Consider the following 26,950-nt stretch of genomic DNA (forward strand, 5'->3'; position numbering starts at 1 on the left):
ATCCACAGCTGCACCCCGCCTTCAACGAAGCCCACGTTACCAGCCCATAGGATTCCCATGCAAAGCAAATGTTTGTGGGTTGCAAAAATGCCACTCCTGGGCTGTGTGCAGCCTCTTCCCCGAGCCCGTGTCCCCTTCCCACAGCCACACACTGTGGGGTGCAATGAACACCATGCAGTATGTGGGGTCCCTGCACCATCTGCTGGGCATGGCGCAGTAATGAGAGCTGGGTCTGGGTACTGGCAGGGTTGGGGAGATCTCCTAGGGCAGAGTTTTGAGGGATGTCTTCCCAGCCCGCAGTGGGGTGCTCTAAATCAGCCTGTGAAATGGAAAGAGCAGAAATCCCCCCAAAACAGAGAAAATGCAAGCCCCAGAGCAGCTCTACAGATAGGCCAAGTGTGGCTCCATTGCTCCCAGGCCTCCCCCATCCAGTCTCCTGTAATGCCATCAACAGGAGCAATGCATTGCTCTGCACACAGGTAAGCCAGGATGATCAGTGCGTGGAGATGCGCTGGGGACAAACCAAAACCCACTGTTTGGATAGGAGATGGCAAAGGTCCTGGTGCTGTCATTTGGGTTCTGCTTGGTGGTTTTCAGCAGGGACGTATCGCTGTGTGAAATGCCTGGGCCAGGGCTGTATATCAGCCCTGACCATCCTCAGTACTGCTTGTTGAAAAAGCAACTGAAAATGCTCAAAAAGGTAAAAAAATAAAAAAAAGAAATCCCACTTTTTCTGGTGCCAGCACAGTCTGGGCTGCAGGAAGGCAACCCCGTGTGAGCAGCACCATTTACCCCAGATCTCCACACTGCCCACCCCTGCCATAGCCGTTACCCTCAGGGGGACATGGGCTGCTCTGTGAGCCAGGACCCAAAGCCTCCCAGTACATCAAACATCCTTAGAGCATTTAACCACCTTGTGGTCTCCTCCAGGAAGGGCCGGACTCCCGTATGAAAATAATGCAAGAAGAAATAAGACTGTTTATTAAAATAAAATCTCTCTGTCCCGATTCACACCCTGCTTCGCGCAGGCTCCGTTCACAGCAGCACTTCAGAGTCCTCCAGGCAGCCATCAGCACAGGGCAGCTGAGCTGCAAGCGAGCTGCCAACAGGCAAGGTGCTGGCCTCGGTCCACGCCGAGCCCTCGTGGGGCAGCAGTGGGACGTAAGCCTCCTCCGTGGGGCTGCCCTCGCTCTCAAGGACGTACCTCGAGCCCCCGTCGTGGATATCCACTGCCACCAGCGCTGCCTCCGTGTGGGAGCAGCAGGGCTCAGCAATGTCCCCGGTGTCCAAGTCAGAGTCCGCTTGGGGGAAGCCCGAATCCTGGGTGGAGTCGGGGCTGTCCTCTGGCAGGCTGGTGTTGACGTAGATGATGTCCCCGCACCCCCTCAGGGCAGGAAGGCTTTCCAAAAGCTTCTCCAGATGAACTTTCAGCTGCGAGAACGTGGGTCGGTCAGCAGGTTCAGCCCTCCAGCAGGAGGACATGATATCGTACCTGGGAATGAGGAGAGGAAATGCAGCTGTCGTGGAGGATGTTGCCGAGCGTTGGGCTTGGAGATGTACGTGCTCTGATTCCCTGCTTGGAAACTGGGTGAGTCCCGAGTCACTTTGCATTAAAACAAAGCAAAACCCGCTCCCCCACTTTAGCTGTTTTGTTGAGAAAGGAGTGCAGCACCCCCCCTAGGCAAGACCTTTATGGCAGAACAGTCTTAAAAATGAAATAACAACAACAGAAACTTTGACTCCTTCACCACAAACTGCAGAGGGCACTGCTGCCACCTCTGCAGGACCCAGCAAGGTGGCCTCTGGCACTTCTCACCCACCCCATGCCACCTGCTGCAGGCAGCCCATCATCAGCCTTTGGCGTGAACCCCACCAACACACTGCCTTCTGTGGGGATATTTTTGGAGATTTCTGTGTGACACCTTGCCTGGAGTTAAGAAGATGCTGGGTCATACTCTGGCTCATATTAAAACTCATGAGATTAACAGAACATTAAAGATTTGGAGCTGTTTTTCTTTTTTTATATGAGACATGCTCAGTTAAAATTTCACCCACACCACTATTGTGGCCAGCTCTCTTCTCAGAGCTAACCTGTGTGTGTGAGCTCCCTGCCTGTCAACCCTACAAGGAAAAAAGGCTCTGTCTTTGATATTTTTATTTGAATTCAGTGTCTGGGGACAGTTGGAGCGGGGACATAGGAGGTTTTTTGCAGCCTGGGCATAGTGGTGTAATACTCACAGTTCATCTAAGCAGTTCTCAGGCTTTTTGAGCCGCTGCCCGTGGAATAGATACTCATAAATCTCGTGGTTCTGCACCCCTGGGTACGGAGTCATCCCTCTGGTGGCTATCTCCCACATGGTAACGCCAAATGCCCACTGTGATAACAAAGGGAAAGCGTGCTGCAAGGACATTTCCAGGAGGAATGAATGAGTCTTTTCATAGGGAAAGGTCACTTCCTAGCATCCACTGGGCTCTCGCACAATGCTAATAGTTGTATCTTCAGTCCTGCCTTCCCCAAAATTGGAAATGATAAGAAATGCCATACGACAGGCAAGCAGCCCACTCAGTAAACTTATTCCAGGATGCTGGGCAGGCAACGAAAGGTCAGCATGGCCTGTTACTGACTGGCTTTTGCACTTGCAAGGTACAAGAACAGCCCCTACAAAGTGCCACAGCTGCGGAGGACTCGACTCAGGGATCACTTTCTTACTCTTGGCTCCTGCTTCCTGGCTGCCCAGCCATGTGTACCTACCACATCACTCTTGGTGGTGTAGACACGGTCAGCCAGGGACTCTATCGCAATCCACTTCACTGGCATTTTTGCTATTCGGCCCTGACGATAGTAATCGCCGCTGTAGATCTTCTTGGACAACCCGAAGTCTGCCACGCACACCGTCATGTCGTCCCGTAACCTGCCAGGTACAAACGGGGTCAGAGAGCCCTGGGGAGGCAAAGCCTGCTTTCCTGACAGATGCGTAATGACTGGTGATCACGCCTTCATCAGGCTGGCTCTTGAAACACTGTGTACGACTGCCTCTTCTTTCCACAGCTCAAGAAATGATAAGAAAGAAAAGTTAGATGTGCCAAATTCTGGACTCTAGTTCTGAGATTGGTCTCCTCGCTATGTCTCCCCAGGAGACTCCAAGGGAGGTTTTATTTAAGGAAACCCACTCTGTACTCATTCCTAGCACTATAAAGCCATGGGACTTCCACTACTTTTCACCTTGCCAGGCCAAAACAGAAGGAAAGCAAACTCACATGCAGTTCCGAGCTGCCAAATCCCTGTGAAGAAACTGCCGACTGCTCAGGTACTCCATCCCCAGGGCAATATCCACCATGAACTTCACCAGAGTCTGCAGGGGCACAAACTGAGGAGGGAGGATGTGGGTCAGAGGGTCTGAGTGCTTTGGGAGGCACGTTTGGTCTGACCAGACCTGCTCAGGCCAGCTCTGAGTTAGTCTCAGAGAGCACAGGGAGCCCACAGCAGTGGCCACCAAGGGTGACAGCCTCAGACCATGAGATTTATTGAATCAGAAACCTGCAGAAGCTGCAGATGCTGGGACAGCTGTTTCAGAAACAAAACCAAGCGCTGTCTGCCAGGCTGTAATGCAGGCCAGAACAGCCCATCCTGGCAAACCAGACATCGTGCATACTCTTTGCACCTCTGCTTCCTCCTTTCACAACTTCTGAATGCAGCCTTCAACTAGATATTGTTTCCTTGTGGATGTTCCCACCGGCCTTAACATCACATATTACAGGCTAGAAAGTAGCTCTGTAGGAAAGGACTGTGGGTCATGGTGTGGAGCAAGGTGACCGTGACTCAGGAAGGCACGAATCCCACAGGCTTGTGTAGAGCCAGATCCCACTGCCAGCACCAACAAAGCAGGCGGCAGGACTACAACCAAGTCCTCCTGCAGTTCCCCAAAACCAAAGGCAGGTTTTGCCCGGTGTCCCTAAAAGAGGTACAGTCACCCCTTGCTCTTTGCAGGCATAGGACCCTTTGCTGCCTGCCTTCATTACCTGGGGGGCCATCTCCAGCCGGGAGCGAAGCAGGAAGCTGTGCAGGTCACCGTATTTCATGAAGGGGAGAACCACCATGGGCTTGGGGATCTGCTGAGAGCTCAGCTCGATGCACACGCCTGGAACACACGGACACAGCTCACACGTGGGACTTGAGTATGGTCCCACTCCCAGCCCAACCTGGGGACCCCATACCTAGGAGCTTGATGACATTGGGGTGGTCAAAGTCCTTCATGCACGCTGCTTCACTGAGGAACTCTTCTATCTCTCTATGGGAAAAGTTATCCACTGGGAAGCAAAGGAAAAACAGGAAATTTAAGACCTTGAGAGCTTTAACACTTTAATCACTGCTGCCACATCCCTTTACAGCAGAGTTCTTGTGTGGGCAAAGGGTAAGGGACCACCACTATGACAGAGACATCACACCAGAGGTTTGCACCAGCACTGGGTTATGCAGCATATGGAAGCAGGGAAGAGTCCCACCCCGCTCATGCAGTTTGCAATGGGTCAGGCTGGACAGAGGCCACAGCACATAGAAGGATTAGATATGAGCATCCCCAAAAAGCCTGGGGTCTCTAATCTGGCCAGAGACAAGTCCTGTCATTTCCCAGTTCCTCAAGACAAAACTGGCTGTAAGAGAAGTGCCCTTCCCAGCAGGGCTTTGGTCACCATTTGGAAAAAGGCACGAGACAACCCACACACCTTTCCCCATATCCACCATGCTTTCCCTTCTACTGCCCAGCATCTGCTCAGCAGATCTCCTATCACAGCTGCATCTCTCTGGCTAGGACCAGGAGCAGTGGCAGAGACCAGCATCCCTACAGAACAGTTCCAGGATATAGAGAGAGCCCCAGAGAGGGGTTTAGGGAGCACCAGTACCTGCTGTGCCAAACAGCAGCAGGTTCTGCAAGGCCAGGGTTACTTACACTTCATGGTCTTGACAGCCACCTTCTGTGGGGTGCCTTCTGGCTGGCTGAGACGCCCCTCCATCACTGACCCGAACTCCCCTGTACCATGGGAAAGAAGCAAGCACTTTACCCGTGCCTCTACAGACTGCCTGGCGAGACATCGCTGTCTTCTCAAAGATCTGAAGTGCTCTAAGACAGAGACCTTGTCTCCAAAAGGCAGAGGGGGATGCTTGCGTCCTCGTGGCAGGACAAAGACATGAATGTAGGGGTCCAAATTCCCAGCCTGACGCTCTGCCATCCAGGGGCCAAGTGATGATGTGAACATCAGCAGCAGTCTCTGCTCCATCAATCCAGCCACACACCCACCCCCAGCCCCTGCAGCACCATCACTCACCCTCTCCCAGGACTTTCCCCAGGCTGAGGGCATTTCTGTCAATGACGACATCCTGCAGCTTCTGCTGGAGCTCGCTGCTGACACCCAGGCTACCCACTGCAAGAGAGGGGAAGAGGAGTTCAGTCTCAGAAGACTTCAGTTGCAGGCCTACCATTTACAGCATCAGGGTGTGCCATGGTACAGAGAGAGCTGACCGAGAGGCAAGGTTTCATAGTTTCGTAGCATCTGAGCTTCCCTTAATGCCCATGGGCCATCTAGCTAGAGACAGAGCCTTAGAATTTCACAGGCAACCAGGTGAGGAAACCCAGCTTGGCAGACATGTGAAGAACTGGAAGAATCGGGCCCATGGCTTGCCCTGTTGCTATCCTGTCACCTTGTTGCAGAGGGATGAGAAGAACACTCACATGTCAGTTCGATGGCTCTCCGGCAGTAGGACTTCTTGGCTGTGTAGTTCACCACCAGCTCTGAATCATTTCTGCTGAAGGCATTCCTGGTGGGATAGAAAGTGTGCGAGGTCACTTCAGCTGTTTTCCCTCTGCTCAGAGAACCACAGCTGCAGGCACGGGTGACCACAGAGCTACCCATGAGATCAGCAGCAAAGGAGGAAATGCACATTTGCTCTGATCCTTTTCATTTCCCTCTCACTGGATCATTGCCATTGCCTACAATGTCTGACCAAAACATCTACTTGATAAACAAGGCTGATCTACAAAGGAGTGAGTCACAGAGGTATTCTGGGGAGGAAATGGGATACTCATTTCCTAGTCTCACAGCAGTCTGGGCTGGTAGCAATACTACCCACTTCCTACAGCGACCTCCTCTGCACGATGTGCAGCTTGAGCATATCAGTGCTCCACATCAGCACGTAGCTCCTTTAGTCACCACAATCCTTTAGCCAAAAAGAAGTCATGGGAGGCGTACATCACAGCCCCAGAATGATGGTGGGCATGCTGCTGGGAGATGCTGTGCTGCCCCTGTGGAGCAGGGCTGTGCAGAGGCCCAGCTCGGGGAAACAAAAACTGCAAGGGCACAGAGATCCCCATAATGTTACATCAGTTAGAGATTCTTACAGACCCGTTTTTCAGACTGGGATTGAGGTGATGCCGTGAGGGACCAAAGCAGACGTCATTCACTGCCAGCTCAATAACCTCCCTTACTGAAGTGATGCATTTCCAAAGGAGTGGATTATAGCATTTTCCCATTCTGCAGCGGGCATCCAATGATGCCGCTCGTAAGACAAGCTGGTAACGCCACAATTATTTAGCACAAATAATAGGACAGGGCACTTAAATGCCACTCAGAAAGTCACAAGGGTGAGTGAGCAGTGCTGGCTTGCTGTAGGAGATAACAGCCCTTTGTCCATGCTACTAAAAATGTCACTAAGTGTGGTCCAGTGGTCTCTGCCCTGCCGACACTGATGCTGCACTCAGCCCTTGGACCAAGACAGGTTCGGTGCGTGACGAGGCACGAGGGGTTTCTCCAGGCCCCAGGACACAGGATATCATACATCTTTGTTCTCTCTCCACTGCGTCAAAATGCCAAGGTCACCTCCCATACTGAATTGCCCGAGTTTACTTCCCTTTAAAAATAGGAATAATTAAGTAAAAGGTGCACTGCTGAGCTAAGAAAGGAAGGGGAAGTACTGTTGCTGTGGTAAAATCACACTTAGTTCCCCTGTGCCTCTCACTGCAATAAAAATGGGAAATGACAATGCTGAAAGAGGCAGAAGCCTTCTCCCTGGATTCAGAGTGGGCAAAAAGCTCCCCTGCCTGTCCTTCCCCCCATGCCTGCCACCTGCCCAGCTCAGAGCACCACCATCAGCTGCTCTCCCTTTGGCTTACCCATACTTTGTTTCCATGCATCTTTTCTGGATGACTACAGACAAGCAGAGGATCAGCCCAACAGCAACCGTACCACAGATGAAGCCCAGTGCTACTACAAAGGAGTCCGTGTTCCCAGATGCCGGCGTTGAAGAGGGAGCTGAGGTTATTAACCCTAAAGAAACATCATGTTAGCAGAGCCGGTGAAAGAGAATCAGCCCATGGAGAGCAGAGGAGGATATCACAGTGCCTTAGAAACCAATCCCTATTCAGCCTGGTGAAGAGGAGGCTCAGGGCAGACCTCGTGGCACTACAACGACCCGATAGGAGGCTGTGTGAGGCGGGGTCGGCCTCTGCTGGCAGGGAACGGCCATAGGACGAGAGGGGATGGCCTCACGTTGTGCCAGGGGAGGTTCGGGTTGGCTGCTAGGAACAATTCCTTCTCCAGAAGTGATTCTGCACTGACACAGCTGCCCAGGGAGCGGTGGGGTCACCTGGAGGTGTTCAAGAACTGTGGAGTTGTGGCACTGTAGGACTATGGGCACAGTGGGGGTGGCTTGGTGGATGGCCTAAATGATCTTAGAGGTCTTTTCCAACCTTAATAACTCTATGAATTTCCTGGTGCTGCATTCAGATAGCCTGGCCAATGGGGACAGCATCTGGCATTGACAGAATGTGATGATGGTAGCAGGGAACTCTGACCAGATCTGTGCAAACCACCAGTCAAGGAAAGCGTACACTGTGAGCTTCCACAGCATCTCCCACCCACAGAGACAGGAATCTCCTTACCACTGGCAGGAACAAAGACCTCCACCGGGCTGCTGAAGGGCCCCACGCCTCCCTTGGTGACAGCAGCCACACGCACTGAGCAGGTGGCATTGGTGGCCACCACAGGCAGGATGGCCACGGTGGCATTATGCTGGGCTTCCGAGGAGACGTTCTGCTGGAGACAAGAGAAGACAGGCATGGGATGGGGCCAGCAACAGTGAAAGCCAGAGGTTTGCTGAATTCATTATACAATTGCATGGCTTTGCTGCTGGAAGCCCAGAGGAAATACAGCAGGAGCAGCAAGCTATTTATGGAGAATAATAGCCCTGAAAAGGAGCTGAGCGTTGTTTCCTGTTTCAGTCTTTGCTTATCAACTGAAGCAGCAGAGCCAGAAAAGAGGCAAGAAAGCCATCCTGCAAGGGAGGAGGAAAGGCACTGCACACACCAGGGTCTGAAACACCTTTCTCCTCTCACTTCTACAGCCATCAGCCCCATTCCACGGTCATAAAGGTGTTCTAAACATCAGCCTGCACTTCTCCAGCGTGAGTAACACTGCCCCTGCCTGAGGCTGTGCTCCCGATTGCCAGGAGCTGGCACAAGGGCCACAGCAATGCTGCAGCTCTGTCCCACACAGCGTGGGGATGTGACGCACCCAGGGACAGCACGGGCTCTGTTCTGTGCCTGGCAGGTGGCCATGGCCCCGTGGTGCCACCCGAGCTCTGTGAGCCTTGTGCCAGGCAGTCCCACGAGCCCCTGAGCCACCACCACTCCCTCGCATGGCACAGCCCCTCTGCCTTTCTACTGCAGTGCTCTCAGCTTCATCCTTCCAGTGCCTGGCCACAGAGAGTAAGTCTTAGGACAGATATCTTCCGGTTTTATGCTAATCATATTTCCAGCTTGAAAAGTGTGTTTCCTTGCCCGGTGACATTAAAGATGTCAATGTGTTTCATGGCAAAGTTTGTTTTTTTTTTTTCCTTGATAAAAACACAAGTGATCTTTTCTTGCAAATTCCCTGTTGTTTCCTGATCCTCTTGTGACTCAGCCAAGCAGCTGAGAAAGTGCCTGCTGCTGCTCCTCGCTGGCTGCCAGCTGCAAAGCAACTGCCCTGCGATGTGCAAAACATCTGGCAGGCTGCTGGAAGAGGCAGAGCCTGGCTCTGTGCTGCTGCTCTCAACTTGAAGCAAAAATGGCAGCAGGGCGGGCAAGGAGGAAATCAGAACTGATTTCTGTTCACAAAAAGGCCACCAAAATTGATGTGAAACACAGACAAGCAGCAGGCAGAGCTCCGCAGGCACTAGCAGAAGGCACTGCCCTGAGGAACATCTCTTTTCCAACCACTTTGCTTTCATGGCACCCGTCAGTGGAAATGCACACGAGGTCATTTTCCCACCGCCAGCCTAAAACTGCGCTGGGATCCTTTAACATCTCCCACAGCCCTGCTGTGTCACTTGAGGACAGAGCCGAACAGCTATCAAACGGCTCCTGGAGAGTATGAGAACATTTTCAAAGCAGACAGCCCTTCTGTCAGGACAGAATTGCCAAATTTAATGATTTTTATGAGTCTTGTGGTAGCTGAGGAATTCCTTTGTGTCTCAGCTCCTGCAGCCCTGGGTCAAACAAGAATCGCTGGTTTAAAAATAAAACCAGAACTTTTTGAAGTTTTAAAAATTGTTTGGTTTTTTTTTTTTAACTGATTGTGGAGAAAAAGAGGCCTGCAGGTGGCCCTGCTGACACAGAAATCCACAATCCCACCGCAGTTCTGGTGCCAGGACTTTCAAACTGATGGTTATTTGGGGGGAAGCCTGATGTGAGAAGGGCAGGATTCTTCGCAGCACTTGCGCTCTGTGGGGCCACTAGCACAGGAAGGAGAAAAGAAGCTGGGGATATCTAGCATTTAACATTCAGCCTCTCCAGAGCCCAAATTCAGAGGCTTTATGCCTGGAAAACAAAAGCTTTTCCACTTATTTTTGGCAAATGGCAACAATCACATTGCTCCTGTGCTTTGGTCTGTCTGTCCGTCAGCTCCAGCAGACAGACTGCAAGCAGCTCACAAGGGCGCCCAGCTCCACAGCCAGCCCAAGGATGCTCTGTGAGGGATGTGGCACAGCCAACTGCCATCCCCAGCCCTTAGGATAACAAATGCTGGCCCCTGCCCTTGGTTTGCTGCCTCTGGGCATCTTCACAGGCATTTTTGCCCTTCAGAAAGCCCGTAAGCTGATAAAACAAAGCAGCACCGAGCACCTTTTGATCTGCAAAGCCAAGGTTGTCTGGAAGATAACTGCCTAGCAGAGCTTCCTACTTCCCATCTGATCTCATTCCCCACTAGTGGGGTTTTTAGCCTCCTGAAAGCCAGCATGAACGAGAACAGTAATGGACCAGGGTCCTGAGCAGAAAGCATTTAACTTGGGAATTTTATTTAAAAAAATAATAATAAGTTTCCCAGAGCTTAAGGGCACAGCCTGTTTTTCACTTACTGCTTAAGAGATGACAAATGTGTCAGCATTTTTTTTCCATGCTAGTCACAAGACCATAATATTGTTTCCTTGACTTCATTCAGCCTGGATCTATACATGCTCTTTTTCAGAAGCATAAAAGGAGAACAGAAAATGCAGCATCTTACAAAAAAAGAGCATGAGTCACTTTTTCCACACAGAGTTTAGGTCGCCAGTGCCTCTCTGTGCTTTTTGCCTGGGACAGAGGAAGACCAAACCACAGCGCAGAGGGGACGGCTGGATACATCCATGCAATTATCCTAAGGCTCCCTGGCCACAAGCAGAACTTGGATGGAATCCCATCCTCCATCTCTCACGCTGTTTTGCCCAGTACCTAAGATGTCCCAAGGCCTGGAGGAGGCAAGCAAGGCTGTGCCAAATGACTTCATGTGCTGTGGACAGGTCCCCTGCCCTAACACGCTCCCAGAGCATAACAACTCAGTGCTATGGGTTGTCTATCAAACTCTCCCCCAGTCCCCTGGTGACTTACCAGCCCCTTGGAGTCCTGCCACGTGTGCCAGATGTGATATCCCTGCAGCTCCCCCTGTGTCCTCTCAAGGGGTGGCTTCACCCATCGGATTTCCAGGAAGGAGCTGGATTCGTTGAGTGACACTGTGACATTCAGCGGCTGGCTGGTTGGAGCTGCAGGAGTCAAAGAGAAATAAGGGGAGGGGAGGCAGGGGGATGTGTGCATCCCTGAGGGACGTGGCAGGTGGGCTGAAAATGAGCTGCAGCTCAAGCAGACAGCATCCACTATTTCCAATCGCCTTTAATATTTCCAGCAGGTGATCGCATGTGGGTACATTTCCCTTCTCCAATCAAGATATCCCAACCCTAAACAGCCATCTCTCTGAAGCAGCAACTCATCCAGGCAGTCCTGCACAGAGCACAGCAGTGAGCCTTAAGCAGGGAAACCTTTCTCAGCACTAGCAACTCATTTCCTACCTCCTTCCGTGGTACTGGCTGTTATCCAGGGGCTAAATGCCGACCAACCGACTTCATTCTTGCAAGAAACACTGATGTTATAATCTGCCATGGGCCACAGCTGCTGGATGTGATACACGTGGGGAGGCACCGACGTGTTAAAGAGCAGAAATGAGACATTGCTTCGTGGAACGGCTTCCTTGACCTTAATGGAAAAATCAGTCCAGAAACAGGGATTAGTCAGCAACAACCTGCAGGCTGAGAGGCACAGCAGGATTTTACATCTGCAAACAGGATCCAGAGCCCTGCCTCCCTTTCTGTCCTCCATCAGAACAGCACCAGGGCTTCATCCCTCCCAAGCAGAAAGCTGACAGCAGGCCATCCTCAGAACCCAGCGCTGGGTCTCAAATGCATGTGGAGAAGAAAGAGATGCAGCTTGACATGGCAGATATGTGTGAAAATGTGGAAAGCAAAGGGAGGGAAGGATGTTTTGCTATTTCTTGCAACTGGAAGCAAAAGGAGCACCCTATTAAATTACCAGGCAGTGAGTCTCAAACAAACAAAATGAAGTCTGCTTTCATTCAGCACATCATTACTCACAGAACTTATCAGACTTTGTGGGAGACAAGAATGCACACAGCCCCAGGGGAGCATCAGTCAAATCGATGGGGAACCAGGCAGCCAGGAGTATTAAGGATGAAGGTCTAGATGCAATCTGTGCCAGGAAAGATCTAGAGGCTCTCTCCCCATCAGGGAGCTCACTGTATTAGCACAGTCTTCCCTCTTGTGAACCCCCTAGAAGGACCAATCACCATCCTCATTACACTCCATCATTACCCAGAGAAGGTTGCCCAGAGAGCTGTGGGTGCCCCAGCCCTGGAGGTGCCCAAGGCCAGGTTGGATGGCACCCTGGGCAGCCTGAGCTGGTGGAAGGCAGCCAGCCCACGGCAGGGGATTGGGACTGAGTGGCCTTTTGGGTGCCTTTCAACCCAAGCCATTCTGTGGTTCTATGATCATTGAACTGAATGAATGAATTCAATGCATTAGGAGCAAGTAATGATTTTTGGACATAGGTAAACTTTTTTTCCAGTGTATCAGGGCTGAAAAAACTCCCTAAAAGGCTGCAATGACTGCTCACATTGGGGAAAGCATCTCATCATATTCCAGGACCTGTTTCCACTGCAGCTGGTGGTGCTAACTGGCTGATCCGACCCCAGATGCAGGGCTGGGACATTGAGCTTCTGCTCTGATCAGGCGTGAGAGCCACGTGCTTGCTCAGCATCACCTCTTCTGTTTTGCTTTCCATGCATGTCAGCAAAGTTCTCGGAACACAGCAAGCCCCACAAGAGCAGTCTCTCACTAGGTGGTGGGCAGAAGAGGGAAGAATGAGAATGAGAGACACTGGCATGAGCAGTGTGGATAATTCAGAAGACAACCCATACTTTTCCTCTGGAAAGAGTCTATCAGACTGAGGTGTTTATTTTAAAAACATGTTTTTTACAAACTAACAGCTTGAACTCACCAGATATGATAAGAACAGCTCCTGCTTTGAGCACCAGGATGCTCAAAAATGATCTATGTGGTTGATGGGCCACGCTACCCAAGCAAGAGGATTATCAAAGGAGACAGGAGAAAAAAGGCTTAGTCACGGCTGTGTTTTTGCCAGAAATCATGTCTTGTTTTCCAAATTGAAAGGCTATTTCCTACTGACAGCCCATGAACATGAAGTCATAGGAAATTCCTTGGCTCTCCACCCCACTTCCTGAGCTCCATTCGGAATGCGGCGGTGGACACGGTGCTAATATTAGCTCAGGTACCTTTCCTCTCGGTAACTCCTTTCACTTTTACCTGCCTTCCGACATCCTCTGTCTCCTGAGAGGTCAGAGGACACGTCACATAGAAATAGGCTGGGAGGAAAAGGGAGGAAACAGTCTGTCCTCTGGCTCTTCACTCTGCACAGCCTTTCGCTCAGCCATGGGCGCAAACACAGCGCTGACTCGTGGGAGCTGCCTGAGGGTTATGGGAGGGCATTGGAGCAAGCTGGGAGCTGGGGCTCTGCTGTCACCGCTGCCACTCAGGCTTCTGAGCATTTTCACTTCCTACCAGTGAGAGTTCGCACGATCTACTTAAAGCCACCTAATTTTTAATGCTCTGAGAGAGATGGGACCTTCGGTGTAAGAGCCGAAGGAGGATTGCTCTGACATGAAGGCTAATGAGTACGTGAAGGTTAATGAGTACATGAAGGCTAATGAGAGGGTTTGTAAATGCGGAAGTCTTGGGTGCCACAATATGCTGAGTTCAGTCTGCGTAGGATTTCTGCTGGCAGTGGCTGCTCCTCATCCCAGGACAGACTGTGTACTGCCTGAACCAGGGTACAGATTAACCACTGCAAAAAATGCATCCAGAAGAGAGCAATCAATGGGACAATGAGACTCTGCAATGACAAAGAAGGGCAGCAGGCAGAAGCTATTTGCAGGGCTCCATGAATCCATGAAGATGGCTTCACTAGCTTGTCCAGGAGACTGACGACCCTCAGCTCCTCCCCAGTACTCAGAAGGTGTCAGGAGTGGAGAGCTGAGAGGAGCCTCCATCTCCAAACTCCAGGGGGAAGACCACATCTGGGAAGTGTTTGATCAGAAGGTAAAAGTGGGGACAAGCACGTGCTAGTAGCAATTCAGGATGTAGGAAACCTCCCAAAGAGCATCTCTCTGGGCATCTCTCTACAAAGAGGTCTGACAACCTGACTATCTCAACTGAGAGATCTAAACCTCAATTTGGAGGTTCCTGTTTCCCTCCTAAGTTGCCTATTCTATGTATTTCAAGTGAAATGAGATGACCTTCCCCCCTCATGACTCACAACTTGAGGACCAGCATTTGCATCCTGTTTCCTCTGCCCACCCAAACAGCTGTCCGGGTGGTGCCACCCAGCACAGCCCTTTTCCCATTCAATTTCTCTGCAGGAAGCCTTTCAGTGAACTTTCTCCTGGCAGCAGGCAGAGCAAAGCCACACTCTGTGAGCAGACCACACCAGGCCCTGCACAGCTCCTTTTGAAGCCTGTTGTCCACCATAGTGGTGCTCCAGCTGCCAGGTTACCAGCACCTAGAGACTCTACTACTCAGGTTTGACTTCTTGACTTTGCACTTTCCCTTTCAAAACTACTGGGAAAATCCAGCTCACTTTGCCCAAACCAATAGCTTGGTCAAGTCCATGTGGTTCATGCCAAAGAACTTTGATTTTTCCCTGCCTTTGAGCATCCAGGTTGTAGAGGCAGGGGCCACAAACTTACCTTCACACTGCAGCTGTTCAAGGCAGAGAACGAATCGAAGCCTGGCACCCAGGAGATCATAATGCTGTGGGCCATTCTCTTCAGGACATGCACGGTTTTCGGTGCAGATGGAATTCCTGTAAGGCAAAGCCAAGCACAGTCAGCTCTTGTGCTGGAGAGCTATGGGAAGCTCTGCCTAGCTCAGGGCATGCAGTGGGACTGTACTGGTAGGGGCACAGCAGCCCATACGCCTAGTACAAGCTCAGTAGGTTTAGGCCTTAGCACAGACATGGCCTGGCTGGCTTGCCCCATGCAGCTCCTGAGGCTTCAACTGTGCAAGAAGCCCAGGAACTGTCCTGGTTAGAGCTGCAGCAGTATCCTGTATCGGTGCACTGTAGATATTTTAGACCACTGGCAGGGAAGTAGAAAATCTCTGTTTTGACAGCACTCTGTGAGCTGAAACAACGCTCTGCATTGCTCAGAGGCAATGACATTTTGGGGAACACCTTCCTTGCATTACCAGAGTGGTTCCCATTAGGAATGTCAAGAATTAACACCATTTCCTATGGAAAACTGTGAGTGCTGCCCTGGTTGTGAAGGAAGGAAAAGAATGATACAACCCTTCAGAAACCTACTCTGGGTCTGACAGTTCTGCTTTCAAATGTGCTTTTTGGTGTTTCCTCCCACGGCTGCAACACTGGAGCTACGCTTGCTCCAAATGACCAAACAGCTCTGGGTGACTGTGCTACTACCTGCAACCTGCTTGATTTTAAATATCATTTTCAAACAGGAAAAAATAAATGTGCAAGTCCCCAAAACACCACCACCAGCTAGTGTTGAACGAGTGCTGGGAAGTGTGGAGGTTCAGGCAGCTCCTGATGGACAGATGTACTCAGTGAGTAAAGGTAACACCATGGTCCCACTTACCTTTCACGTTGACCCGCCCAGGGTTGGAAGCGGTCAGCCCTTTGCTGTTGTGAGCCTCACAACTGAACAGTGCTGTTTCGTTGAGACCTGCAGGGGAAAAACCAAGGATCTGTTTGCTGCACCTCTGTAAAATGCCCAAATCACACCAACTTTCCACCTGTTGCTCACAAAAAAAAAAAAAAAAAAAAAAAGATTGTGGCTTCCTTTGTTTTAATGTCGCCTTATTTTCCTCCAGCAACACAGAAAAAACTCTTATTTTCCACCACTTTTTGTCCCTCTGGCTGGCAGCTGGCTGGCCAAGGGTGACCCGTGCAGAGCTTCTCACCACCTTCCACACCATGAGCACGTGCATGCAGCCAGCACCAGCGCACAGGACAGGACTGTGTGTTTCTACGGCATCGTTGCACAACCTCTTGAGTAAGCACTTGTTTTGTGTTCAAAAAGGGAAAGACAGAAAGCAGAAGAGCCCACCACCATGGCTTGAATCAGATGACTACTTTCCAAAGACTGCTCAAATCTCCCAGCTGATAATGAAGAAAGACTTCTTTCGGGGTCTGCTGGAAATACCCAAATGCAGAGTGCTGCTTGTTTCCTCTGGGTGTTAGCATGGCCTGTGCAAGTTGACCAGCGAGCAACAGCACCCAGAACTTTTGTCTCATGCCTGCCTGAGACAGGTGCTGAGCTGTCCCTGCTGTGCACATGGTGGCACAGGTGCCTGGGAGCACATTGTTTGCTGCCTTCCCCGAGTGGTTGAAGCTGTGTGCAGCATTCCCAGCATTTTTAATTTAGCTTGGCAGACTGCAGAGATCTGCACGAAATTGCAGCGAAAGTCATCTGCCTTTGCAGCTCATCCACCTGGATGTGCAGCAGTTGGTTGGGAGGTTGGCTGCGAAGAAGGAGGGTGCGGCCATCCTTGGATGGAAACGAGGACAGGGAACGATGTACCAGCCTGTTCTATTGTATCAACACATCCCAGTGCTTTTTGGGTACTGTCCAAGCCTTGCTTTTACAGCCTTTTCCTCTCCACTGGAAGGAAAACAGCCTCCTGTAGTTGTACAAGTAGAATGAACCTAACTAAGCCAAGCCAATGGATGAATAGAGGACGTTTGGATGCCAAATCCAGCAGCATCAGCACACAGTGCTTTACCTAAAGCCTGTTTCTTGGAAGCTTAAAACCGTCCTTACTGGGAATGATTTTAATGAAATGCCTCTCTGATTTTAGTGAAATGCAACGTGAAGGACTCACTGCAGTGTCCTGGCCTTACCAAGTGGCACCTGTGGCAGGGTGACACGGCTTCTGGACCCAAAGGGAACTGACCAAAAAAATCCCAACCTAACTTGGGCCAACCGGATTCATTCCAAGAGGAATGAGTCACTTCTTCCGGCTTTCACTGCCTTTTAAAGTCTGCCTTTGGATGCCAAGACAAGTCAGTTACAGTGTGGCTGTTAATTAGCTAGTGGCCTCCTTTGCGTGAGCAAATCAAGAAATCCTTCCTCTCTTTTGCCTCTACAGTATAACTACGCTGGGTTTTGTATCACAGAGGACTTTTCTCCCTATGCTTCACCAGGTTGGCAGGGAGATGTTTAGCAGGGACAATTTCCAGGTCCTCCAGAGACATTAAGAGGGGATCAGCCCACAAAAGCAGCAGCATGCTGGAGGCCAACAGCAAGGTTACCTACAGCAGTAGGGCTACTCTCAGCAGCACACCCCACATGCACTGCAGGGCTCAAATCTAAATTCAGGGTTGTGAGTCCTTAAGAGCTAAGCCTTGTGGGCAGCCAAAATACCCAGCACTCACAGAAATGCTCATGTCTGCTTCCCCTGGAATAGGTTCCCGCTGGACTCACCTGGCACAGTCAGAACTGATGGGGAGATGTAGGGCTTCATGTTGAGTTGGACATTGTTACGAAACCAGTAGATTTCCACAGGCTCTGGCGGACCCACAGCTTGGCACGTGAGGTTGAAGGGGCTGTTCTTGGTGACATTCAGCTTCTCAGGCTGTTGAATGAAGTGTGGGAGCCCTGCACATATGCAAAGGAGAGAAACAAAAGATTCAGAGAGCTCAGCAGCACTTCTCCAACAACAACCCCACACTGTTTCACTCGGGCTTGGCTTTGCCAACCAATCCCTTCCATCCAGCCTCCCTGGATGTCTGTGGCAGACATGGCAGCTTGTCAGACACCTCTAGCCTTGCTCATCTCCAGCTCACCTTCCAGCTGTACCAAGATGGGATCGGATGCAATCTCAGTGCCAGAGATGTTGAGTTTGCAGACATAGGAGCCGTTATCCGAGCGCTGAGCAGCCCGGATGCTACAAGAGAGAAGGGTGAGGTTGTGAGGGTTGTGATGGGGAGAGATGCCCTGCACACAGAACACAGATAGGTGGGAGGTGGGTTGAAATCAGCATCAGTAAGCCCAGTGCCCATGGCTAACAGATGATGTGTGTGCAAAGCCTGCCTTTGAGGTCTGCAGGGCAGCCTTCCCTCCCCAGGAGCCATGCTGGGGACATCCCTCCTGCAGAAGGACAGCACCGGTTACCTGAATGTGGAGGTCATGGCTACCTCCTCTTCATCAGGGATCTCAAAGTGGCTGGTGGCGATGCGGTCCAGAGTGTGCAGCTCCCTGCCATCCTTCCACAGGGAAATGCTGGGGGAGTCTGGCCGGAGCAGCAGCTGAGGTACTTTGATGGAGCAGTTAAATGTGACATCCTTGAGCTCATTTATCACAACGTGCCCCACGGTGGGGTTAAATTTCAGCTGTCCCAGGGAGGTGGTGGAAGGCTTTGAGCCCTGGGGAGGCCAATGGCCACTGGCGAGGCCTCGTTTGGGGCGGTGATGCCTTGCCCACAGAGGCCTTGCCAGCGGGGCTCCTACAGAGAGGGACCTCAGGCCTCCATGTCCGCCAGCATCACCTGCAAGACGAGACCTCGGGTTTGTCACTTGTCACCCAGAAACTTTCCCAAAAGATTCAAAGCCTCCAAGACACCTCATGTAGGAGCTTCAGGGAGGAACCAGGGAGCTGGGGGCTGTCCCAGGACTGAACGTGTACAAGCAGCACCTCTAAAAGCACCTTTAAGCAAACCAGAAAGTCCCGGACTGTGCTTTTCTCATGGCAGGGGAGAGGCGGGAGCTGTTTGTGCTGGATCACGCCCTGGGGACTGGAGTCGGGCAGGAGGAATTTGGGACTCAGAAAACCCCTTTCAGGGGCCTCATCTCAGGCGTTTCCAGCTGGGAAGGAGTCCCCGCAGAGGATTTGCATGGGCTGGTTTTAGGCTTTTTGCTCCTGAAGCAGCTCTGTCCCCAGCGTGGGGTGAGCTGGGCACAGGGGATGGGCAGCGCACAGCAAGCACAGTGCTCTGGGGTACAAAACCACCCAGCTTTGCGGCTGCCCCTCTGGAAAAGGCAGGCTGAGCCAGCCAGGCTGCTGCTGCTGGGAGCTGCCCTCACCCAGCTGCTGGGGGGAAATAACTGCACTGATGGAGACTTGCCTTCAGACAGTGTGTAGGAGCTGCCCGCTATGCAGCCTCGTTCTCCCACCACACTGCCCTTCTGCAGACGTTTTTCCAACAGAAGACACTTTGCCAGCTCTCTCTGTGGGTTTCTTTCCCCCACCTACATGCCACTTAACACACTCAGTCATTGAGCTGTGCCCTCCGCCTCCTTCCTCGTGCATTCCACACAGCCACAAACAAGACGAGGAGCAGCTCCATGGACAGCCATTCCCCCAAAAGAAAAGCATATATTCCGAAGAGAAAAGATCTGGAGAATACCCTGCAAATAGGTACTTTAATTTCTCAGCTTCTGGAGGCATACAGAAATCCCGAGCACATCAATAAATCTCCCTTGCTGCAAGTGAGGGCACTGTGCCAGACAGGAGTTAAACCTCCATTAATTTCCCTCTTGCAAAAAAGCTATTTGCAGTGTAAAAACAAAAAAGCAAAAGCAACGCAGTGAGCAGAAAACACGATCTTTTTGCTCAACCCGAGTTCAGCTGTGTTTGTTTTGGGGCAGGTCTGAGTCCTGAAACATCAAACAACTCCAGGTTTTTAAAGATACGTCACCACTATCGTAAGAAATGGAGCACAAGCCTGGCGTTCTGTGCACAGAGCCAAGAAACACAGCCTAATTTTGAGGCTGGATGTGCTCCTTTGCTAAGTTGCTCGCTATTTTTAACCCCTGAGAAATGGTGCTTGTAGACAGGAACTCGAGAGGAGTTTTAAAGCTGGACATGGGGAAGAGAAAGGCTCTCCCTGACTGACACACAAAACAATGGGTTTCCCTTTCAGGGGAAAAAAACAAAAATAAAAAAGACTCTAAGCTTTTTAAACATGCTTCCTAATCTCCACCATCTCAACACAAACAAAGTCCTCCACGTGACTGCAGCTAAACGCAGTGAGATTTACTCACAGCAGCCAGGTGAGCGGCTCTGCAGTGGCCAGATAACCCCCAAAAGACTGGAGGAAAGCAAACAAGCAAGGAACAAACAAGCAAGCAACACAGAGAACCCCTCCCCTTCTCCTGGCAGAGGTTAGCCGGGTTGGAGGCATTCCCTTCCCAGCAGGACTGACCCCAGCAGGATGGCCGAATGAAGGAAAGGCAGGCGCCTGATGGGAGCAGCCATGATCCTGCCCCACTGCGGGGCACAGCCAGCATGGTGGCACTGGGACTGCTCACACTGTCCCCACGGGGCCGGCTCAGTTTCTGGCTATCACCAGCTCTCCCTCTGCGTTCCCCTTCGAGGCAAACTTTGAAAAGCAAAGGGGATCTCAGCCTCAATTTCTGCGCTGATGAAGTGGAAAGAGGTATTTGCTGGCCCAGGAATGAAATATTTTCCTCTTTGACTCATGCTGACAACAGGAATTTGTTGAATGAAGAGCTCCCTTTCGAGCACCCCTCCATCCCCAGCTGTTTGGGGTGTGGCTGTCCCTGAGGACTCATCCGTGGTCGGGGCTGCTTACTCAGGCTGGCCCCAAAAGCCAGAGCCCCAGAGTTGGGAGTGGACGTGCATGGGTGTCCCAGGTACCCGCAAGATGCCCACTGCCCTGCAGCAGCATAAGCTGGCAAGGAAGAAATTCCATGTGCAAGCACGATGCTGCTCATTCAACATACCTGGACTGGCAGCAAAACTCCAGCGCTAGCAAAGCTCAGACCCCAGGGCCAGGATAAGCAAGCAAGCAGGTGGCAGAGCAGTGATGATGCTCAGCATGCCTCCTCTGCTGCTAGCCTGGAGAAGGGAGTCTAAGCAGAAAGTCTGCCTGCTGAAAGAGGCATAATGCTTTATTATAGATGAAAACAATAAATGAGGAGCTGCACGCCCCATGGGGGAGTCATAAGTTGTCCTACTGCAATCCCAGTAAAAGAAAGCATTAGGAAATGCACAGGTCTGCCCCCGAATGCCTTATGTCAGTACTCCTGTATTAGCAGAAATAACGCATCTGCTGACAACTGCTTTCTGCCTGGGCACCTGTTGAAGTGAATCCTCACAGTCATGCAGCACAGAGCCTGACCTGAGGAAGGATGGGGAGCACCTCTTGGGAGTGCTGCCTCCATCCTGCCCACCAGAGCTGTCCGAGATGAATGTGCTCTGGGGCCACATCTGGCTTTTGAAGGCACCCTGGGCTTCACACAACTTTTATGTGACACATTCCAGGACTGCAGTTTGAATCCGAAAACAGCGGTGAGTTTGCGGTACTGCAGGCTCCCTCAGCCCACACTGTGAACTCAAAACAAACCGATCTGACTACCATCCCAGCTGAGAAGCACATCTCCCCACCGACCCCACCACCATCCGACCCTGCCGGATGGACACGAGGCAGCCACGCTTTGCTTTTGAGCCCCTAGACCACGTCTCTTTGCATCGCATTTTTCCAGGTAACCCAAGCTCCACAAACAGCGTGCCGGTGCCACGAACGCAGCCATCTCGGCCGGCACAACTCGGGGGCACATCCCATCGGCAAATCCAGCACGGCAAATCACTTCCCTCCCCTAAAAAAAGAGCGGGGTCCCGTCGTCCACCGGGAGGGCCGACGGACATACCGCTGCCCGCAGCTCCCGCCCGCAGCCCCGGCCCGGACTCACCGAATTCAGCGGCCCCGCAGCGCGGCGGGGGCAGCTCGCAGAGCAGAGCGCAGAGCAGCGCGCAGCGCACGCCGCCCATCCCGGCCCCGCACCGAGCACCGGATCCGCTCCGCAGAGCTGCACGGTTCGTGGCGGCACGGCACGGCACGGCTCGGCACGGCACGGCACGGCACGCCTCCCGCCTCGGCACGGGGCGGGGACAGCGCCAGGCTGCGGTACCCCGAGGGACGAGGTGTTGATGTGTAACGAAGAGATGTGGGGGGTGGTCAGCGGGGTGACGAGGGGACACACGTGTGCACCAACTCAAACAGGGCTTTGAGAGCAGCCCAACGTAAGGGGCTGGGCTTTGGGAACGGGCCACCTCCCTGACCTCCGTGTGTTTCTCTGCTTTCTGCTCCCCGTGCCTAACGCTCACACAACAAGTGTAGCTTTCTCACAATTGCCTGCGGTCTTCCCAAAGCCGTGCAGAGCTCTGCTGATGGCGCTGGGTGCGGATGTGCAGCAAGGAGACACAGCAAAACAACTTATTTCTCCTTGTGGCTGACTCCTGATGGGAGCTGGGATGGGCTGTGCCTTTCTCGGGCTGTTACAAAGAAAGGAACCATATGAAATCCAGTCTGAAGTCTTTTTTTTCCAGTTGAGAAGAAAAAAAAAGTCTGAAATTTAGTGTGGAAAAAAACCAAACCAAAACAAAAAGAATAAATCACTTCCAGACCGCTTTGACTTGCAAAGCTGCTTATTCCCTGTGCGTTCCCAGGCCCTGGTGACAGGGATTGAATTCCCCCTTCGCCGCCTCTTGTGCTCCAGAGCAGCTCCTGACATCTTGAAGTGATCAGCAGCTACGGAAGGGCGCGTGTCGCTGGAGGCCCAGGTTAAAGGGGAGAAGCAAAACATGCTGAAGCTGCTGCAGGAAGGCTCGGCATCTCCTGCCATGCCTAAGGGTGGCTGCTTCTGTGCAGCTCCCACTGTCACCCACGGGCCCAGGAGCAGGCACTGTGCCCTCTCTTTGCTCTCTGGAATCACAGCACAAGCCGGTCGTTCAGGGTCAGCCTTTGTCACACGGGTGCATTTTCATCTGGCTCCATTCCCCGGTGCTGCTGGCTTTGCAATTTTTTTGAAAACAAAGTGCTTGAAGGGGGGCTCTGGCCTTTATGGGCCTTTATGGGAGTGGAAAAAGCTTTTTGCATCAGGATGGCAGCATGTAGTTGACCCCGCTAGCATGGGGCAAGGAGGCAGGTTGCCCAAGGAGGCTGTGGGTGCCCCATCCCTGCAGGCATTCAAGGCCAGGCTGGATGTGGCTCTGGGCAGCCTGGGCTGCTGGTTGGCGACCTGCACACAGCAGGGGTTGGAACTGGATGAGCATTGTGGTCCTTTGCAACCCAGGCTGTTCTATGATTTTTTAAGATAGGGAAGAAAAAAAAAAACAACCACAATGTGGATAGAGAAAGAGGATTTGAGTAGCTATTTATAATCCCTTAATTTGGGTCATTTTGCTATGGTGGCTGAGTTTCTGCTCTGAGCTGGTATACGTGAGTCTCCAGTTCAACAGGGTTTGTCACAGTTCTTTTGGGCACAGCACAACGTGAAGAAGAGGCTGGTGCATAGAGGGGGAAGAAGACAATAGGGAGAGGAGAAACCAGAGGAACTCTCACCCCCAGGTGGCAACAAGAAAGCTCTGGAAGCAGCCAGTGCCCGATGGGTGGCAGCCAGCCCTGGGCAGGGGGTTGGAGTTAGGTATTCTTGAAGGTGATGCAACCCCAGCCATTCTGTGATTCTATGATTTTATGCTTGGCACAGAGTCTGACCACTTTGCCCTCGGGTTGGTGACACACGGTTTCCACATCGCCCCCTCCACCACCATTCTCAGTCTCTTCCACAGCACCGCTCTTCAGCGTTCAGCACAGCAAACATTCTCTCCTCCCCAAGGGAAGCTTGGCTATTGGGCCCTGACATCCCTATCCAACTCCACACATGGAGAAATTCATGCATCTACTTGTTCCTGAGAGCCTGATGGTTTCATTTCCTCCCTTGTCTTTTCAATGGGAAACTCAACACTGAGTTGCAAACAGGCTGTATATTACAGTCCCAAAGTACAGGATTGGCCAGAGCCATAAGATATTGCCTGCTCCCACTCCCCAGTGTCCAGGCATCATCCAGGATTTGGCAGGAAATATCTTCCAGCCTCCCCCCAAAAAATGATGTCAAGAGGACCGAAATGAGACGATAACCTGTGGGGGACAGACCTTAAAAGAGGGAAACAAAGGCTGTCTGTCTCGTCTGCCCAAGCACCAGCATCCCGAACCAGCCCAACCAGTTGTGCTTTCAGCTCTTCACGGCTCAGCACAGAGCATGCTGCAGGGAGCACCCACCTCTCCCAGACCGAAGGATGCAGAGTGAGTGCAGGTAGCACCTCACGGGTACAGCACTTCCTGACTCACACTTTAATGGCTCTCCAGCACAAAGGTTGTCCTACCCACCCACCCTTCAGACCTTGACACTGAGGAATGGCCGGTGCCCTTGGAGCCCTGCGTACGCACACACGCGCGTGCTGAGTCCTGTTTGGGAACACAAAGATCTCTATCATCACAGATTTCTCCTGCCTTCACAAGAAGTTCTAATCCCCTTCTGATAGCATCAGCAGCTCTGCAGTATTCTCAGCTTTGTCTTAGCAGCATCTCAGCGAGCGTTCTTGGTGCCACAGTACCTAACTGAAGCCCAACGTTGACCCCTCTCAGAGCAGTAACATTGTTTCTTCACAAGACTTTCTGGAGACTTTGGAGTCAGTGCAATACGCACGAAATCTTGCACTTAGCAGAACTGGCACTGCAATCAGGCTGTGGGACCTCATCCGCTCCGATTTTTTCCCCTTCGCTATTTCTGTATTCCCATTTTCATTTCCATTTTGTCAGATCCCTTTATTTCTGCTTTCTGTTTGTGTGTGTTTTTCTTCCCGTTGTAGAGTCTCCTGTTCTTCTAAACAGCAGGCTCCTCCGGGAACGTGTTGTTAGCCCCAGGCAGATAGATGGCTTTCCTGTGTTAAATGTTACATCCTGGCCACAAGATACAGCTCTCAAATGATTTGCAGAGAAAAGTGAGCCCTTTGTGGTGCTGCCAAAACGCCTTTCTTCCTGTGCTGCATTCTTTGGACACACTGCACATGCTACATCTCTCACTTGGCCCGTTCTGTCCCCTGGCTCAACTGATTCCTCCTAGGCCAATTTCTCCTGTTCTGCAGATCATTTCACAAAAGCGGAGAGCCATCTCCCAAGGTTGAACACTGGCTAAAACTTCCTTACTTCTGAGCTCGGGGCATTCTTTCTTGTCCACAAAATTGCTGCTAGCATTGCACCGTCTCATACTCCCATTTGTCTTCACACAGATATTTGGCCCCTGGCTCTACAGATCCAGGGCACTATTTCTTCTAGCTGCCTTTCTACCAGAAACTGCAATACATTTTGCAAGCACTCTGCAGCTTGGTGAATTCTTACTTCTCCCAATTCTGGCTTTCCCCAGCAGGCTGCTTCTTATTTCTGAGAAAACAATAATGCCTTTAGTCATGACTTGAAGCAAGCATTCCCCAGACCACAAGCTAGAGACACAATTTCAAATATGCTTTCAAGGCTTCCACTGCTTCTCCCTCTTATAAAGAAAAAGAAAGAGAAGAAAAGTGCTTTCTGATACACTACCTTGACAGGAATGGAGAAAGCATGACTTTGCAGCAGTGGTGATATGGTGATATGTGAGAGCTACTAATTGTGATCTGCAGCCAGCAACACCCTGTTGTTTAGGTGAGCAATTATTAGGGTGAGAGGTGAAGAAAGGAACCACAGTGCAATGTCCAAATGGCTGAAAATACCACGGGAGGAGCTGGCTCCCTGCAGACAGCTGGCTCCACATGGTGCAGCCAGCCGTGTGTGTGCTACAGCACCCACAAGATGGGCAGATGAACAGCACGGTGCTGACCTCATCAGCGAAGCTCGTCTTTACAGGAATAGAAATAATCTCATTGTCCTGCCAGATTTTGGCAGCTGAGCACATCCCAGAGCAGTATGTCTGCACGTTCTGCTGTGACACCACAACCAAAGGAGGACAGCAGACACTTAGGAGCCAAGCAGATGGTTACACACGGATGACACTCGATTCTAGAATGAAGTACATCAGCGCATCGCTCCTTTCTCAGAACCCGTCCAGTCTGCCCAGAGCAGCCATTCTGATCGCCCGACACCTAGTGCTGGTAGTCTGAAATGCAGCTGTGAGGGTTGCAGCGCCCTCAGCCCTTGTGAGTATTGCAAGCCTGTGATGCTCCTTAGACAGACAAACCTCAGCGGGTTAGAAACGTATGAGTTCCACCTGAGCAAGCTTTAGTAAGCTGAAGCAAAACGATGCTCAGCAGTCAGTGCATTAGTTAACATAGTAAACCAAAACCAGAAGGGCCTGGCTAAAAGGGTGGATTTCATCGCACGCCTCAACAACTCGGAGGGCAGTCCCTTGGCTGTTCTCCCAGGCCAAGGGAAATGGAAGAGCTGTGAAATGCACACTTACTGGGGAAAGGACTAAGAGCCCTGTAGAGGGCAGAGAGGAAAACAGAAAAGCACTTGAAATAGTGTATATTGTGAGAAGAAAAAACCAACTTGGGCAGCAACAAGCATGTAGGCTCTAGGGATATTCATCCCTGGGGCTGGGACACAAAATGGGCTTCAGCCCATGTGTAAATGCTGGGTGCTCACAGGCCATGACACCATCCCTCCCAGCCTACAAACCGGATAAAATCATGGAGCATCCTGAGTTGGAAGGCACCCACAAGGATCAAGTCAAAATCTTGGCTCCACATAAGATGAAAGATGGGTTTCTTACCCAGTATGCTGCGAGCCAGTCTCACACACAGGCACAAAACTCCCTCCTAAGACCTAACCTATATTTCCCCTCTTTCAGTTTAAAGCCATTTTCCCTTGTCTTATCAATATCAGATCGTGTAAAAAGTTGCTCCTCTTCCTGTTTGATTTATCACAGACCTGCACAAATTTGGGTGATAGGAGGTCTCCCACAAAGCTAGCACCCACAGGGATTTTCCATGATGCTTTTTATACATATTCTTATCACTTGACCACTCTTCCAACACAGCCTGCAGCTCTGTGACTGGTTGCCCAATCTGCGTATTACTCCATGATGTCTTTTGCTGAGTCTGAAGGGCACCCATACCAAGACTTGTACCAAGATTAATTCCCACTTGACTCACAACAATTCCCCCCTTTGAGACATACTTAACAGTGCAGTTTAGATTAGTCTCATTTTCTCTGAGGTTTTTGTTCACTGACTTCCAGCAACACTTGGATATACACTGCAAGACAACATAT

At 51.4% G+C, this 26,950-nt stretch overlaps 1 protein-coding gene across 2 annotated transcripts; it reads right to left on the bottom strand.

Moving 5' to 3' along the window:
• Positions 1-949: 949 nt before the first annotated feature.
• Positions 950-21,675, bottom strand: MERTK (MER proto-oncogene, tyrosine kinase). Of its 2 annotated transcripts, none has more exons than XM_042884313.1 (19): positions 21,597-21,675; positions 18,058-18,430; positions 17,730-17,830; positions 17,368-17,541; positions 15,520-15,606; positions 14,614-14,729; positions 11,348-11,531; positions 10,893-11,044; positions 7,932-8,082; positions 7,164-7,317; positions 5,727-5,812; positions 5,323-5,418; positions 4,947-5,027; positions 4,216-4,308; positions 4,021-4,139; positions 3,259-3,368; positions 2,753-2,912; positions 2,239-2,375; positions 950-1,492 (listed from the first exon to the last, which is right to left on the bottom strand). In XM_042884313.1, exons 1-19 carry the CDS (start codon positions 21,673-21,675, stop codon positions 1,036-1,038), a joined length of 2,910 nt encoding a protein of 969 aa, XP_042740247.1. In that variant the 3' UTR covers positions 950-1,035. The 2 variants fall into 2 exon arrangements, with proteins under 2 accessions (XP_042740247.1, XP_042740238.1); XM_042884304.1 differs by having other exon boundaries at positions 7,932-8,085.
• Between the last annotated feature and the right edge of the window lie 5,275 nt (positions 21,676-26,950).

This window comes from Lagopus leucura, unplaced genomic scaffold, assembly GCF_019238085.1.
Source record: "Lagopus leucura isolate 7727_CA_CO unplaced genomic scaffold, USGS_WTPT01 Super-Scaffold_73, whole genome shotgun sequence".
NCBI classification, from domain to species: domain Eukaryota; kingdom Metazoa; phylum Chordata; class Aves; order Galliformes; family Phasianidae; genus Lagopus; species Lagopus leucura.